At 53.3% G+C, this 17,347-nt stretch overlaps 1 protein-coding gene across 2 annotated transcripts in view; it reads right to left on the bottom strand.

Annotated features, from left to right (window-relative positions):
* The window catches only part of RASGRF1 (Ras protein specific guanine nucleotide releasing factor 1), a 128,544-nt gene that overhangs the window by 36,651 nt on the left and 74,546 nt on the right, over positions 1-17,347 (bottom strand). Inside the window, exons 12-19 of one of the 2 annotated variants that reach the window (XM_010350423.3) lie at positions 17,103-17,239; positions 14,725-14,807; positions 9,655-9,912; positions 6,438-6,811; positions 4,427-4,552; positions 2,612-2,782; positions 1,663-1,769; positions 1,062-1,174 (exon numbers count right to left, since the gene is read on the bottom strand). In XM_010350423.3, coding sequence (XP_010348725.1) covers positions 1,062-1,174; positions 1,663-1,769; positions 2,612-2,782; positions 4,427-4,552; positions 6,438-6,811; positions 9,655-9,912; positions 14,725-14,807; positions 17,103-17,239 — 1,369 coding nt within the window. The remainder of the gene's footprint in view (positions 1-1,061; positions 1,175-1,662; positions 1,770-2,611; positions 2,783-4,426; positions 4,553-6,437; positions 6,812-9,654; positions 9,913-14,724; positions 14,808-17,102; positions 17,240-17,347) is intronic. The other variant, XM_003921695.4, reaches the window with a different exon arrangement.

A 17,347-nucleotide genomic window follows, 5' to 3' on the forward strand; every position in this document is an offset into this window, starting at 1 on the left:
GGGAGGCTCTGCACACTCCTGAGACCTCCTGGGAGGACCATGAGTGGTGGCTGTGTGCGTGTCTGTGTGTCTGTGTGTGCGTAGGTGTGCAGGTGCATGTGTGTGCATGTGTATGCATGTGCACGTGTGTGCACATGTGTGAATGCATGTGTGCACACGTGCGCGTGTATGTCTGCATGTGTGCGTGTGTATGTGTGCATGTGCGTGTATGTGTATGTGCATGTGTGTGTGCGTATGTGCGTGTGCATGTACGTGCATGTGTGTGTACATGTGCATGTGCGTGCATGTGTATGTGCATGTGTGTATGTGCATGTACGTGCATGTGTGCATGTGTGTGTACATGTGAATGTGCGTGCATGTGTATGTGCATGTGTGTGTATGTGCGTGTATATGTGTGCATGTGTGTATGTATGTGTGCATGTGTGCGTGTGCATGTACGTGCATGTGCGTGTGTGTGCATGCATGCACACAGTCCTGCCCCTGTGTGCACGTGTGCTGATGCATGGGCACCGGGGGTGGGTACTGAAGATGGGGAGGCCTGAAAAGTGATTCTAGACTGTGAGCCTGAGGGAAGAATGGGCCCCAGCACGGGACCTCGATGAGCGTCCTATACCCTGTACCATCCAGCACAGGAGCTGCTAGCCACGTGCCAGGGGTGAAGCCGACGCTGCTGGGCTCATGCCCCTGAGGAACTGAATTTCACTTTGATTTCTTTTTCACTAAGATGTAAATAGCCTTGTGTAGCTAGCGCTTGTCATACTGGATGGCACGGGCTAGACAGGGGTTAGCAGCGGTAGACACACGTGGAGGAGTGTGCTGGGTTCTTCCTTCAGAGATCAAGGACTGGTACAGGGTGGGGAGAGGGGAAAGGACAGATGGACCACCCAGCCCTGAGCTTGCCCCCAAGAGCTCACTTCTACCCAGCACTGCTACTTGCGGCTGTCCCTCCTGCCAAGGGCCCTCTTCACCTCCCTGGCCTCTGACCTGCTCACGTGGAGGCAGAAGGCAGGGCTCCTGTCCCAGCACGCAGGCCTGAGCCAGGAAGCACCCACCGCCTTTACCTGATGATGTTGGCCGCGGCCTTCCGCTCCTGCGTCAGGAGCTCCGGGTCATGCATAACTTCTTCCAGGAAGCCGATCACCTTGCATTTGAGCTCATCATTGGTCTCAAAGTCCTGCCGGGAAGGTGTGATGGGCGGCTCTGGTTACCGTTTTTGAGCTGCCCTGCAGTTTGTGCCCAGGCAGAGGAGGGAGCTGCAGTCTCTATCCTGCCTCATTTCCTTTTCGCTGGCTTCCTGGCAGGGCACGAGAGGCTCTCCAGGCCTAAAGAATCTTAGATAAAGGCACTGGGGCCAGACCAAAGCCCATCCTTCAGCTGGCTGTACCCCCAGGCCGCGGAGGCACAAACCTACCTGTACCCCTGCTACAGGCAGGGCGGACAGACAGAGGCCCCTTATCCCTTCCACGTCCTTGGTTCCCGCCTCGGGAATCTGAGCAGGCCCTCTCGGAACATCAGGGTGGCACACTTGAGCTCTCTCCCTCCCATCGCCCCACTGTCAGCCATCAGCTCACTCTGTCCGCAGCTGCTTTTGGAAGGCAGCTGGCTCCTGGGGCCATTGCCCGGTGGGCCCCAGCAGCCTGCCCAGGGAGGGCTCCCACCCACCTGAGAGTGCTTGGACACCCAGTGGCGGAGCACGTTCAGGACACGATTGGTGGCTGCTCGGCGGATCACAAACTCCTTGTCTCCGTTTCTCTGGTCTGGGGGGAACCCTGGCAGATGGGAGAGAGGACAGAGGAGGACGAGAAACAGGGCTTGACACAAGTCTGGATTTGCCTCTCGGATCTGGCTGAGCTGGGGTGAGAGGGCGACGGGCAGGGGATAGTAACATATTTAACAAGTGTCTGCCCAAGAGCACAGACACAGGGGACGCGGTCCATGCATGCCCAGCCTGTCCCAGACCCCCGCATCTTTCAGGAGCTGCTGGAAGGTTCAGGTAAGCTCCCAAGACAAGAGCCACGCAGGCCCTCCCCAGGGACCAGAGCTCACGGGGGCCCCTACTCCAGTCTCTGCTTAGGAAGTGGGAGGTGGGAGCATGGAGGGTGCCAGAGGTTCCCATGAGCAATGGGCTTTATGTCGAGTAGAAGTTGGCCAAGGAGCAAAAGGCGATGGGTGGCAAGGAAGGGGCCTCCGGGCAGGAGGGTCAGCACTGGCAAAGGCCTGCAGGGTGGGAGTTTGGGGGTGGGGTGGACGGCATTCAGTTGGGAGCTGGATGAGGAGGGGATAGGGTGGGCTGTGTCTCAATGCGCAGTGACCCTGGCTCCAGGAGTGGAGCTCAGGCCCGGGTGTGCGCAGAGCCCCAACAGTGTGCGGAGGTGGGGGTTGCGACTTAGCTCCTCCATAACAGGAAGATGGTGCCGAAGTCAAAATGGGTGTAACTGATTGAAGCAGGGAGCTCCCCGTGGGGTGGGTGCTTTAACAGGACCCACCTGTGCCATCGGCAGCACGCCTTAAACACCCAAAGCAGAGCAAGTCCCCGGGGCCATGCCTGCTATCACCTGCCACTGGGGCTGACCCTGGGAAGGACCCTGTGAGCGGAGACCGCCCCACGTACCTGCACTGGCTAAGGACATCCTGCGGTATTTCTCCTTGTTTGGGGTGCCCTCGTTGGCCCCTGCGGTTGCTATGGCAAAGGCGGATGCGGCCGACAAGGCACTGCGGTTACTGTCCAGTTCGCGACAGGAGGTCATGACGACTCCATTGTTATAGGAAAAGAGCGGGAACTCTGCAGAGAGGAGGGAACCAAGCCTCAGCTGTCCCTAGTCCCAGCTCCTCAGGCTGTTCGAAAGCCAGGGGTCCCGAGCCAGGGCCAGCCTCGAGAGCCAGCAGGCTGTCTTTAGGGCACCAGGCATGGGGGGTGGTGCTGGTGTGTGTGTGGGGTCTCTCTGGGGAGAGTCCCACCCCTATGTCCTCCGGGCTGTTCCAGGTGGGGGAGCACGCTTCTGCTTCAGAGCACCCTTCTGAAGAAGGTCTCAGTTCCCCTTCCAACCTTCTGCTGCGCTCAACTGCTTCGCCTCTCAGGTCCAGCTGGGCACGCGCCTGCCCGAGGGCAGCGTCTTGAGTTTTCTTACCCTCTCATCTATTTGAGATTAACGCATAACCTGGCCAACGTCGTAACAATTCACACTGATGGGCTCGTGGGCTCAGTGGGACGGAGAGAGGATGGCTTTTGGGGTCCAGCCACCTGAGCTGAAATTCTCCCCGACCCCCTACTAGCTGTGTGACCTTGGGTAAGTCACGTCACCTCTCTGAGTTTCAGTAATCTCCTTTGAATAATAGGGAGAAAACTTCAAAAGGTGGTTATGAAAATTAAAGGTGATAACATAGACGGAAGTTCTTTGTATTAGGTAAAAAGCTATATAAATGCCATGGTCTACGACTGCTATTAATAATAACAATAATAATGATAATTTTTAGTTGTAATGATAGTAGAAACCTACTCCCGAAACCTTTGGTTTCATCTTGTAAGCCTCTGGAAAGCAATCCAGACTGCTTTAGACAAAGCAGCAGTACTGATGCTGTGAGGCACAGAGGATGTATTTTAAGGACTCCAAGCTTATTTCTGAAATGTGGCTCCCCGTGAGCTCTGTTTTCCTGTCTGAGCAGCCGTGACAAGGCTGCAGTGCCTCCAGGCAGTTTCTTTCTAAAGCTACGTGACCCTGTTACCTATGGGGTTTCTTTTGAAGGCCTGGATGGTGGGGAGTTCAGGCTGCCGGCTGCCATTGGCACGTGAGGGCAGGTGTATTGGAGAAGGCTGTGGGAGGAGGGGCCGCCTGGGAGCCGAGTCCCCTGGGAGCCGAGTCCCCTGGGAGCTCCCTCTTACCATGGGGTATCTGAGAGCCCCCTTGTACAGGGGAAAGGGCTTTATGAAAACCAGAGACCAAGACGGCTTCTCAAGGACCATTGAGGGTCAGGAGGCTGAGACTGCGGGTGAGCAACGTCACCACCTCTTGGAGTCTTTCCCCTTCTTTGAAAAACCTGGCCTTTCTCCAAAGTCATCAAGGTGAGGAAAGGGACCTGCAGAGCCTGCTTCCTGAGAAGCACCTTCTGAATCAGGATCTTCCATGAACGAGCCCTAGACGCCGAGCCTCCCTCCCCTCCTGTGCTGGGTGGGCTGGAGGCAGTCTTGTTTGAAGTTGGGAGGGTGACTTGGTTGAGCCGAAGAGCACGATCCACCCGGACAATGTCCCATTGCCCACAGCCCCTTCCCCTGGGGTGGGGGGAGGGTTATGAAATATCAGAAAAGTTACTGCTTTTAGGCGTCACTCATAAAGCTTAAGGGATGACACCCACTTCCCTTCACTTGATTTGACCTGCTGCCCTCTCCCAAACTGGAAATCTATTTGTGGTTTTGAACTGGTGATCGTACCTGAAGAATTTTTGCTTTTGACCGATTTAGGTGTTGTTGGAGATTTAGTTGGTGACGTTTCAGTATCGCCATCGTCACTCTGGTTTTGATCGATATCCGACTCCTCTCTCACGGAGACTTCTGAGCCTGGGAGAAAAGAGAGAAAGAATTTTACTTTTCTCCATTTTCATTTTAAAATTTAAATATTTGATTTTAAAATTTATGTCTATAGTTTACTGGGGCAAAACAGTGTAAGCTTGGGATACAGCCGCTGAAGAAAGTTTAACAGCTTTGTTTCCCACAGGACTTATCAGAACCTTTCTCCTGCTAATGAGCACTGTCACAGTCTCCAAGGCGGCTTTTGCTCCACCAGGCTTCTCAGACCTTACCAGACACACCCGGGGATCTTGCTAGAATGCAAATTCTGATTCAGGGGTCTCAGGTGGGGCCTGAGAGTCTGCATTTCTAACAAGTTCCAGGTGATGGCCGTGTGGCTGGTCCATGGACCATACTTTGAGTAGCATGATCTCTCTTTTTTTTTTTCTTTGGTGAAGCTTCTTACTTAAGGTGACCGCCATCCGTTCCAGTCTCCTCTGCTTTTTACCTATTGTCCCATGCCCTGGTCACTCTTAAAATGTCCTAGCTTGGATAATTAATTATAGAGGCCTCCGAATCTTGGGAGACTCATGGTTCACACACCCTGGGGAAGCTGATGAATAATATTAAAAGCCGAGGTCTGGCACAGTGAGGTCTTAGTCAGAAACTCTTAACTGCTCTGTGCCTCAGTTTACCCACATAGAAAGTGGGTGGAGTTGCATCTGACCTTCTTGAGAACCCAAAGAAAGCCACAGGTCTTCTCGTTAGAAAAGAATGTCCACACACACACACACACACACACACACACACACACAGAATCCGGCACACAATTAGGTTCGTGGGCTCCTGAATCACTCGTCAAGAAGCCTGGTTCAAGACGACTTCTCAGGACTGCCTTGAGTTACATTTCAGAATGTGAAGTTATGAAATTTCTGGTAGGCCATTTCCTTGGTGAGTGTTACTTGGTATGGAGCCTGATGGAGGATTTATCTCGCCCCAGCTGTGCCCTCTGCTTGGGGATGCCCTCTGCCTTCTCTCTTGCCAGCTCAGAGGAGAGAAACCCTTCTCTTGAAAGCCTGGGGCATCTGACCAGCCCTGGTTTGCACATGGGTGTGTGCTGTGTGCCCACGCTCTCGTGTGCTCACTGGGACAACGCTGGTGGCATTCAGCATGTGGTCTGATCTGATCTAAGGCAGAAGCAGACTTGACGCTTTTAGAACGGTCAGGAGGAACCTGAGAATAGGGAGGCTCCAGCCCGTCCCGGAGTCATCTCCGGCCCCCGTCTCATACTCAGCATTCCAGATCTGCCTGGCGTCTGGCTATTCCCTGAATACACAGGCCTTTGCTTGCTCCTTAGTCATTCACGTTCTACTCCCATGGTCTAGAAGGTTCTCCCTACCTCTTGGTAAAAATCAAGATCAAACAGTTTTTCCAGGAAGCCTTCTCTGATGCCTCTAATGGTGTTGCCGCCCCAACCTCTGTGCCTCTCGAGCACCCCCTAACACACCCCCTCCATGTCAGGTGTCCACACTTCTGTGTCTGCTCTGGGTCCTCTGCTAGACTGAATCCCAGGGGGCGGGAGGTACTGATGACCTCTTCCTTCCGGAAACCTGAATGGACCTGGCCCAGGCCACGTCCTCCGCAGACACGGACAAACACAGGGATGCCGGAGGGTGCTGTGGTCGGGGCAGGGGGGCGCCTGAATTGCTCATGATGGGAACTGAGCTCATCTACGATGGGGAGATGCCCTGGGGTTTTCTGCCTGCCTCCCCTCTCCGCACCTCCCCGACTCCGTGCTGCCTCCGTGATCTGCCTGGTGGGACTCCCTTCCTTCCCCAGGGGAGCAGGAAGAGCAGCCCTGAGGCCCTGGTGGACCAGGCTGAGCCTCAGCGGGACTGGGAGGTAAGGAGGCAGATTCGACGGCACGGCCACTCACTCTGCTTGCTGAGCGCCGAGGGGTCTTCGGGCTTCTCCGGGGTCGTATCGCCCTCATCTGGAATCTTGTTGGTGAAGCTGCTGGACACATAGAGCTTGCTGGTGTCCAGCGTGGCCTTGCTGAAGGGCGACATGGCTGAGTACATGCTGGTGTAACCGTTGGTGTTGCAGCTGAGGGCGGCCAGATCCAGGGCCTTGCCTCCGGTGATGATGGGGATGTTCAGGGAGAGCTTCCGCCGGCGGCTGGGTGACGACGTCTTGGTGATGGACAGGGGTGGCGGCGAGGAGAACTTGCGGGTGGCGCGTGGGGACTTGGGGGGGTCACCGTACAGAAGCTTGTTGTTCTGGCCGCTGGCAAACAGGAGCTCCAGCGACCTGTGGGGAGGCCGGGGTGCAAAGGACAGTCAGTGTGGGCCTGCTTGCCTGCCTGGGCCTGGGGGCTGTCTCCTGCGGGGCACGGGGTGGCAGCAACAGCCCCCTCATTCTCATGATCCTGGAAACCCAAACCTGAGCTGCTCCTCTGAGCAGGGACCATGTGATTCAATGGCCTGGGGCCAAGGGTCCTGCTCTGGATGGTCTGGGAAAGGATGTGGGGATTCTCTGCTCCTCCCACCTCCACATCCCTTCAGGGCAGCGTCTGTCCTGAAGTGCTGAGGGTCCCCTGACCTGCGCGCTGGGCGAAACCTCCCTCCATCCCACACAGGGCCTGCACCCGCCTCCACGCTCTGACTTCATCCTTGGAGAGGTCCTCAGGCATCTTTTGTGGAACGAAGAAGCTGAGGCTCAGAGACAGGAAATGACTCATCTGATGCCTCCTGCTCTAAACCCAGGGTCCTTTCCACCCGCCATGGGCTTGAGCCGCCCTGCATGTAAACTTAGGGGGAGGGGACGCTGAAAGTGGCCCCTACCATCCTCATGACAGGGCCCCACCTCCGGCCAGGCTGGAAACAGCTGATACATCCAGAACATTGCAAACCCCAGCTTGCCTCCTGCAGGCTGTCTGCTCCACGCTGACACAGGACAGGGTTTATCTCTGAACCCTCACTGTTGCCCCAGGATGCACCATTCTTATTCCCATGTCACAGATGGGAAACTGAGGCTCAGAGTGGTTAAAGGACTCGGCCAAGGCCGCAGGGCTGGGAGCTGGCTCTGAAGCTGCCTCTGTTCTGCGGGGTACTGCCTCTGGGACAGGAAGGGCACTGTCTGCTGGGCCCCTGGGAATGGTCTTGGTGGCTTTTTGGGAGTAGATCCTTCCCAGATGGAATGTTTTCTGCTTTCTCAGAGCCCTGGGAAGCTGATCACTGAGGTTCCTGAAGTTTGGGGCACAGAGGCGAGATGTGCCCTGCCCCAGTGAGGCCTGAGGTAGGGGCAGGAGGAGGGAACAGAAGCGGGAACGGGTGTATTCTGGGTCACTGCTTTGCTCTAGCAGCAGAGGTGTGGGTTGAGGGAGGGGTGTGAGGCTCCTGGTGAGCCCTGGGGAGCCAGTGTGATTCAGGAACTCGGCTCCTGGCAGCCCTGGAGCTGAGGGTCTGGTCTCAGGTCTGGCCTAGGGTGTTGGTGGGCAGGCAGGCGGGGAGGAAAACAGGGGCAGGGGGCAGTGCTCAGAGAGCCTCCGAGCCTCTGAGGGCTGAGATGGGCTGTCTACAACTGGGACCTGGGTAGGCAGCCTCTCAGAAAAGATAATCACCTGCCATTCCTGGATGGGCCCCTCCCAGAGCAGTGAGGCCCATCAGGGGCCTGAGCCAGACCCCTGAACTTGGCCTTCTGTAGGGGGTCGTTGGCCAAGTCCTTCATTGCCCCATCCCTCATTCCCCCTCTGTTAAATGAGCATTGGTAACGACGTTCCTGATGCATCTCACCTGGCGCTGCAGCCAGAGCTTTGCTTGATCTGACACTCCCTCCCCTGGTGACTTGCTTGGTACTGACCTTGGCCAGGTAAGATGGGGCCATTGGGTAAGATGGGGGTAAAAGTTTTCATTCAACTAGGATTCTGGGTGTTCAGGAGTTAGAATGGTAATTTACCAGTCTGCAAAATCCTACCAACTTTGAAGTTCTGAGCCCGGCCCTGTGCGGTGGCCTCAGGCCTCCGTCTAGCACGAAGTCTGTCATCTGGGGCCAGCCTCCCTTAGAATTCCCACCTGGCAGCGACCCTGGGTTCATGGTGATTCCACCAGGCCCCTTGAGGCTTGACCAGGGCTGGGGCAGGCACTGGAACACAGGTTAGCGCAGCGATCGAGAATAGGAGGGAAAGTCTGTCTCGTCACCCAGACTCAGATAGGAGCAGTACTGAGACCGGGGCCCTGGGTTCAATCCCCCTCAGCCACTGACTCCTTGGAGGTCCAGGGAAGTCTCTGCGCCTTTCTGGGTCCCAGCTGTCTCAACGGCAAGGCTGAGCTGCCATGATATCATTAGGAAAGATGGCCCTGAAGCCAGGCTAAGGTGGCCTGCATTCCTTATGTTGACTCACCCAAGAATGCCATCATTCCTCAGAGTGGCCTAAGCAGAGCAGGGATACGATTTCCTTCTCTCTTCCTTTCTTCCTTCTTTCCTGTCTACCTTTTATTTTATTTCTCCCTCTCTCCTTCTTTCGGAGTCTTGCTCTGTTGCCAGGTTGGATTGCAGTGGTGCAGTCTCGGCTCACTGCAATCTCTGCCTCTGGGTTCAAGCAATTCTCCTGCTTCAGCCTCCCAAGTAGCTGGGACTATAGGTGCATGTTACCATACCCAGCTAGTTTTTGTATTTTTAAGTAGAGATGGGGTTTCACCATGTTGGCCAGGATGGTCTCGATCTCTTGACCTTGTGATCTTGCCCATTGACCTCCCAAGGTGCTGGGATTACAGGCGTGAGCCGCCATGCCCAGCCTTTCTTCCTCTTTTTTCACCATAGGAAACCCTGTCCTCTGGTGAGGGCGGGACCCTATGCTTCCAGAAACAGGGTTAAGATGTGAAAGCCCCCTCCCTGCTCCAGGACCCCGGCAGGGGGAGATCAAAGAAGCTGAGACTGAGCAGTAGCAGCAGGCAGGTGAGCTATCCCTGCCTCTCTGCAGAGGGAGGCTTGGTTCCTGGGGAGAGGGGGCAGTGGCAGTGTGTATCCCACAGCACCCCCACATGCGCTACTGCTGCTCCTCCAGGGACCTCCCAGGCCACTCCCGCACCCCGTGCAAGCTCAGTTTTCCTCCCAGGGTTGGAAGCTCTGCGGGCGTGGGAAGAGGAGGGCACCTCAGCCACCTGGCAGGGATGGCACTGATGGGCTTCTTGTAGATGGTGATGAGCTTGTCCAGGACCACGACGGCAGTGGTGAAGACGCGGTAGGAATGCAGGAAGGTGTTGAGGAAGTCGATGCTCAGGAAGCGCAGGTCGGTCAGCCGCTCCAGCAGCCGCTCCACGCTGGCATAGCGGATCTGCAGCACTTTGCAGGAGTTCATGGTTTTGCTGAAGCGAATGTCAACATCATCACAATATAAGGAGGCGTCGGACCTGGGAGGGGAGGAAGGACGCAGAGGTGACGCGGGTCTAAAGGCATCTGAAGGCCCACTCCTCACCATCCCCCCCACACTGACAGCCCAGGACCGTCTTATTAAGAGAACAGGGAAGCTTGGGAAGCATGACATGGAAGGAGGGCTACAACGACTTCTTCCCAATATCCTAAAAACTCTCCGTTATAAAACCCCTAGAAATACTGGAGAAATATTACAAACTTAAACATATGTGTTGCTGAGCTCATAAGCTATAAGGAACTCGGTTCACACAAGTATGTACGTGGATGGGGTGCAGCGGCTCACGCCTGTCATCCCAGCACTTTGGGAGGCCGAGGCGGGAGGATCAGTTGAGGTCAGGAGTTCGAGACCAGCCTGGGCAGCATGACGAAACCTCACCTCTGCTAAAAATACAAAAGTTAGCTGGGCATGGTGGCACATGCCTATAATACCAGTTACTCGGGAGGCTAATGCCCAAGAATCGCTTGAACCCAGGAGATGGAGGTTGCAGTGAGCCGCAATTGTGACACTTCCCTTCAGCCTGGGTGACACGGCGAGACTCTGCCTTAAAAAAATGTGTGCATGAATGTTCTTAGCAGCATTATTCATAATAGCCCCAAAGTAAAAACCACCCAGGTGTCCATCAGCTGATACGTGGACAAACAAAATGTGGTCTATTCGATGTGCTAGCAGCTGCCAAGATGGGAGGAGAGGTATCCAGTGCGGTCGGCCAGAAAAAAAGGGGCTGAGCTGGGTGTGAACTTACAAGGGGTCTTGTTTCAGCTGCTTGTGAACTTGAGGTCCGCAGCCTCTACACGGGGCAGCCAGGGGCCCTGAAGGCTGCTGTGCCACACAGCGCCCTCTGGTGGTTAAGCTCCGTGAATATGTTTCATTGATCGTCCAATGGGGAGCTATCAGGACTCTTTGAGAAACTAGGTTTTCATTTTCTGGACCTCGTGAATCTTTGTGATCATGTTTTACCTCTTGTTTTGGCTACCGAGAATCATTTTTTTTTTTTTTTGGGACGGAGTTTCGCTCTTGTTACCCAGGCTGGAGTGCAATGGCGCGATCTCGGCTCACCGCAACCTCTGCCTCCTGGGTTCAAGCAATTCTCCTGCCTCAGCCTCCTGAGTAGCTGGGATTACAGGCATGCGCCACCAAGCCCAGCTAATTTTTGCATTTTTAGTAGAGACGGGGTTTCACCATGTTGACCAGGATGGTCTCGATCTCTCGACCTCGTGATCTGCCCGCCTCAGCCTCCCAAAGTGCTGGGATTACAGGCGTGAGCCACCGTGCCCGGCAACCAAGAATCTTAGAATCAAATCTAGTGCTCATTTCTTTTTATTTACTTCTTTATTTTTTGTTTGTCCTTATTACTTACATGCTGATGGCTGTATCTAGTTTTTTTCTTTTTTTTTTTTTTAAATGAGACAAAGTCTCATTTGCCCAGGCTGGACTGTGCAGTGGCTGTTGCGATCATGGCTTACTGCAGCCCTGATCTCCCAGGCTCAGGTGATCCTCCTGCCTTATCCTCCCCAGTAGCTGGGATTACAGGTGCATGCCACTATGCCTGGGCAATTTTGGTATTTTTTGCTAGAGACATGGTTTCACCATGTTGCCCAGGCTGGTCTTGAATTCCTGGGCCCATGTGATCCTCCTGCCTTGGCCTCCCAAAGTGTTGGGACAACAGGTGTGAGCCACTGTGCCTGGACTATCTAGTTACTTTTTTCTTTTCTTTGAGATGGAGTCTCGCTTTGTCACCCCGGCTGAAGTACAGTGGCACGATCTCAGCTCACTGCAACCTCCACCTCCTCAGTTCAAGTGATTCTCCTGCCTCAGCCTCCCAAGTAGCTGGGATTACAGGCATGCACCATCACACCTGACTAATTTTTTGTATTTTTAGTAGAGATGGGGTTTCACCATGTTACCCAGGCTGGTCTTGAACTCCTGGCCTCATGTGATCCACCCACCTTGGCCTCCCAAAGTACTGGGATTACAGGCATGAGACACCGCACTTGGCCTCTCTCTAGGTATTTTTAGATGCATGTAGTCATTGCCTTAAATCTTTTGTCTTCTAGTGGGATGTGACTAGAAGAATATATAAATGAACAAATAAATGCATTACTGAAAAGATAAGCTTGGAAATCTTGTCAAAATGAGCTTACAGGTAAAAAATGTCTATAAATAAACAAACAAACGAAATCAGCCCATAAAGCCTGTCATGGCAAGAACAGGTTTAGCTTCCTGTAATGGGAATAACGTAAGGCTTGGAATCAGAAAATATGGGGCTCAATTTCACCTTTACTTTTGTTTCCTGTCTGTCCTTAGACAAGGCACTTACTCTTTAGTTTTCTCCTCTGTAAAGCAGAAATAATAAGATCTACCTCACAATACTTTTCCAGGCTTAATACAGTAACCAGTACAAGGGGCCTAAACAATGCTTGGCCCCTTCCTGGTTCACAGGAGGGAGTGAACAAGTCAGCTCTGAAGTCACCTGCTCGTGTTTATTTATTTATTTCATTTTAATGTTTTTTAGATTGAGTTTTGCTCTTGTTGCCCAGGCTGGAGTGCAACGGCACAATCATGGCTCACTGCAACCTCTGCCTCCAGGGTTCAAGTGATTCTCCTGCCCCAGCCTCCTGAGTAGCTGGGATTACAGGCATACACCACCACGTCCGACTAATTTCATAGTTTGAGTAGACACGGGGTTTCTCCACGTTGGTCAGGCTGGTCTGGAACTCCCGACCTCAGGTGATCTACCTGCCTCTGCCTCCCAAAGTCCTGGGATTACAGGTGTGAGCCACCGCGCCTGGCACCCCGGCTAATTTTTGAAATGTTTGTAGAGATGGGTCTTGCCGTGGTGCCCAGGCTGGTCTTAGACTTCTGGCCTCAAGTGAGTCCTCCCAGAGTTCACCTGCTCCTTTGGCTGTCTCAGTGTGCACCTTTTCCAGAGCATGAGTGGGTAGTCACTAGACCTTGAATGGTAACTCCAGCTGTGAGTTTTACTGGATTATTGAAACAGATCTAGGAAGAAGGTAGGTAGGTATTACCACGTACCCCATTCACAGTGTGAGAAACCCACGCTCAGAAGGATTAAGTGACTTGTCCACAGTCAGACACAGAGTGGGGCTGGGGACCAGGGCCATTGCCTTCAAGCCTGGACCTTCCTGCTGGACCCCACCACCTGTTCAGTGATGTTGTCACGAGGGGAATGATTCCTTATCAACTTGTGCAGAGGCCTGAAGACCTGGTGTGCCTGAAGCTTCCTTGACTAGCCCCTGACACACAGTAGGCTCCTAAAGGGCTCGCTTCATCAGACTTGACTTCAGATTGGTGGCAGATGGAAACAAATATTTCACATTGAATCATGTTCTGCGTTAAACGCATTAAGTCTGCAGTTCCCCAGAGCACGTGTGTAAAGTAGCAAAGAGGCCTGGGTCACCCAGATGATTGTTCTGGCAGCAGCAACGTGACCCAGATACAAGAAGGGTCCAAGTGTATACCAGTTGAGTAAAGCAGACTCAGAATTCAGAGGTAGGAATGGAGACCAGAGAGCCAGTGGGCTCTGGGGTTGGGGCAGGAAAGAGGGTGCGGCGGGTGGGGGTCAGGCGTGCAGGTGACTGCAAGAGAATTGTGCCTGGTGCAGGTGAGGGAGGCTGCATTACCCAGGGCTTGGAGAGCTGTGTTTATAGGACACCTGCTACATCCCTCTTGTCTCTGGGGACTGTTCAAACAAACGCAGTGGCGCTGGAGCCTGTGTTTTGGTTTTTCTGGCTTTGAAACGTTCGACGTATTCATTTTTTTAATCAGGAAAAGAAAAATAGTTATTCAAAAAAGAACGCATAAAGTTTCATTCCAAATGTTACATTTTAAACAGCCTAATACAAACATAATCCACGCGTGCAAAACAGATGAACAATAACCAAACGAAGCCAAAACACCATAATAAAAAAAATCAAAAAAATAATAGATGTTGGTGTGGATGTGGTGAAAAGGAACACTTCTACACTGCTGGTAGGAACGTAAACTAGTCCAACCATGATCGAAACTGTGGAGATTCCTTAAAGAATGAAAAGGAGAAACACCCTTTGATCCAGCAATCCCACTACTGGGCATCTACCCAGAGGAAAAGAAGCCATTATACACAAAAGATCCTTGCTCACGCATGTTTATAGTAGTTTACAATTCACAAGACTGTGGAAGCAACCCAAATGTCCATTGATCAATGAGTGGATAAAGAAACTGCGGTATAGAGATGTGATGAAATACTTCTCAGCCATAAAAAGGAATGGATGAATGGCATTCACAGAAACGTGGATGGGATTGGAGACTATTCTTCTAAGTGGAGTAACTCAGAGATGGGAAACCAAACATGGTATGTTCTCACTCATTAGTGGGAGCTCAGCTGTGAGGATGCAAAGGCATAAGAATGACGTAATGGACTCCGGGGACCAGGGGGAAAGGGTGGGAGGGGGTGAGGGATACAAGACTTAGAAATTGGGTTCCATGTATACTACTCGGGAGATGGGTGCGCCAAAATCTCCTAAGCCACTACTAAATAACTTACTCATGCAACCAAATGCCACTTGTTCCCCCAAAACCTATAGAAATAAGAAATAAAAAACACTAAGCCAAAGCAATCATCCAAGTATCAACCACCCAACTCAAAACAAAAGAAGCAAACATCCAAAACACCCCAAAGACAAAGCCTATTTTGAACCCCAGTAGCTGGCCCATCCTAGTGTCTAGGCTGCCACCTTGTGGCACTGCCTCTGGAAGGCAGCCTGGTCAAGATGGGGTTAAGGGTACTTACTTGATCATCTGTGGTACGGTGACCTTGGAATTTTCTTCAAACGCGTTCATCATGAGCCCATTGCACCGGATGTTATCCACGCACTGGAATCAGAGAGAGGACCCCAGGGTCAGAGCCTTGCTCTCCACTCTTGGACCCAAGCCCACCAGGAGCGCTGCCAGCTGTAAAATTCACAGGCCTCGGCCCAACACAGACTCCTCAAGCTTCAAGGGCATTGTCCTGGCAAGAGCAGGGTTGGCATGGAGCATCCTTTAGACTCTGGCTGGAAGTCAAGTCCCAGTTGAGCGACACTGGGGAACTTCCTTGACTCAAGTCTTAGTCTCCCTCTATGCAAAGTGGGGAGAATGACTTCGAACTCACTGGGCCAATTGCAGTCATTGGGATGCACAGGGAATGCATCTGACACTGACCATTCTGTTGCTGACCTCTGGGGTCAGTGTCAAGGCCAAGATCAGATCTAAGGTGATGTGGGATCTCTCTCCTGGGAGGCCAACCCAGCAGGGCCCCTGTCCCTGTGCACCAGGGTGCTGCACTGTGTTGTCTCTGTCCTCTGACCACCACAGTGCCCGTATTTGGATGCTGTGGGTGGCCGTATTAAGAATCCATGGGTATGGGGTCCTGGGAAGACAAGGCTGCTGGCAGAAGGGACACAGATGATGGTCCATTTCACTCAGCCTCCAAAAAAATGCAAAATCCAAATTTTGCTTTGAATACAAAGTATCCGCCCACACAAAAATGAAAGATGCATCTCTTGGGGGCTGTTTCTTTTCCCCTGCACTGGCCCTTGCCCTGGGTCTTCAGATTTCTGCCATGAGAGGGTTTTCTCCTGGCATAGGGATGGGGAAGGCTTGGTGGTACATCACAGAATCTTCTGGTTTTGAGAATGTGTGTGTGGCAGGGAGGAGGGTGTCAAAGTCACTGGGAGGTAGCAGCTGTGAGCTGGTACAGTGGGTGGTGGAGCTCCCAGGCCCAGACTTCTGTGCAAGGCCAGGACCCCAAAGAGGGTGGTTCCCGTCATCTGCATTTCCAAGCCCCACTTCTCCCACCCACCTGACAATCTCTCTAGCTTTGGTTCTATCAGTAACTCCAAAACAAAGAAGACTTGGCCGTGGGCTCAGAGTGTTATGGAGGCAGGAGAACCAGGAGAAGGGGCTGGAGGACCCCCCTGCCCCGACCCATCTACTGGCATCTGCAGCAGCTACCAGGAGGGCATGCTCCGGGCAAGGAGCCCTGGCCTTTGACGCTGCAGCTCACTGGGGATGTGAAAGGGCCAAGCTCAAGGTCTACAGTTTTCTCCAGGGCTTTCTGGGAGTTTTGAAGACACGTGGGAAGACTCAGAACAAGCATGTGCTATGCATCGTCCCACCCGCCTTACTCCTCTGGGACTGCCAGACGGGCAGGTGGGCCAGAAGGAAGGCTGGAGAGGCAGTCAGGGGAGCCTGGAAGGGGCACAAAACCAAGAAGGTGGGGGGCAAGCAAGAGCAGCCGTCCTGGGTCCCATGAAGATGCTGCCCTTCCAGTTCCCACAAGCACAGTCCTCCTGCAACCCTCTGGACCATGCGGGGGCCACCAACCTCCCTCCCTTTCGCTGTCAGTTCCTCTTTTACCACCCTACCCTGAAGAGAGGATGGCCAAGGCTCCCAGCTGCTGGGATGTCACGTCCGTGATCCATCAGAGATCCCTGCTGGGCTCAGAGAGGGGCCTGTCCTGGGGCCTGAACCCCGGTGCTGCTGACAGCCACCTCCCAGACTCAAGTCTTACCCCTCGTGCTTTAGGTATCCATGGGCTCTCTGGGTCTGCTCACTGGTACCTGGGAAAGTCTGGTGAATGATCCTAATGCTTACGGCAGGCAAAAGCAAAACTCAAGCTCCCACGTGCATAGCTGAGGCTGGGTTCGATCTTAGGTAGCTGCCCCGCCTCACTGAAGAAGGTACCCTAGGCTTTCAGCGACGCCGTTCTCTCGCTGTGAACATTATTCTATCTCTTATGCTCAGACTTTCCTGTGCATATCAATGACCTGGGGCATGTAGCAAAATGCGGATTTACAGCTCACATGCCAGCAATGTAGATCTGTAGGTGTGTGGGTAGCCGGTAGGGGGCAGACAGGAGAAAGGCCCAGGAATCTGAAATTGTAAAAATCACCTTGCCAGGTGAGACTGATGCAAGGGTCCTCCAGACCACACTTTCAGGGTGAACCAGGGGACTGTAGACGGGATGGACTAGCTGAGCGCAGCTTTTGGTAGGGCTGTGGACTTGGAAGATTCTTGCATCTTTCTCTGTAAAACAGTGCAGCTACTCTCCCCCACCCCCCAGCCAAGCCGCTGACCTGGTTAGGCATGAAGAGACCACTTGCTTTCAGGAACGGGTGATCTACTCACCTGGCTGATGTCACTGGTCCACGCCGCCTTCTCCTGTCTGGATGAGGCCACTAGGATGACTGTAAAGGGTGGGGAATCTTTTGGCTCCACTCCGATTTTAAAATCCAGGTGATCTATGTCTTGGCCGGATCCTTTGGCTTCCAGTTGTAAAACACAGAGTTAGCAGCACGAATGTGGACCCTTTTTCAGCTGCAAATGTTTTAGTGGTCCCTGTCGTGGAGGCTCTGCATTGGTAAGGCACAGGG

This window comes from Saimiri boliviensis, chromosome 5 (assembly GCF_048565385.1).
Source record: "Saimiri boliviensis isolate mSaiBol1 chromosome 5, mSaiBol1.pri, whole genome shotgun sequence".
In the NCBI taxonomy this organism is placed as follows: Eukaryota; Metazoa; Chordata; class Mammalia; order Primates; family Cebidae; genus Saimiri; species Saimiri boliviensis.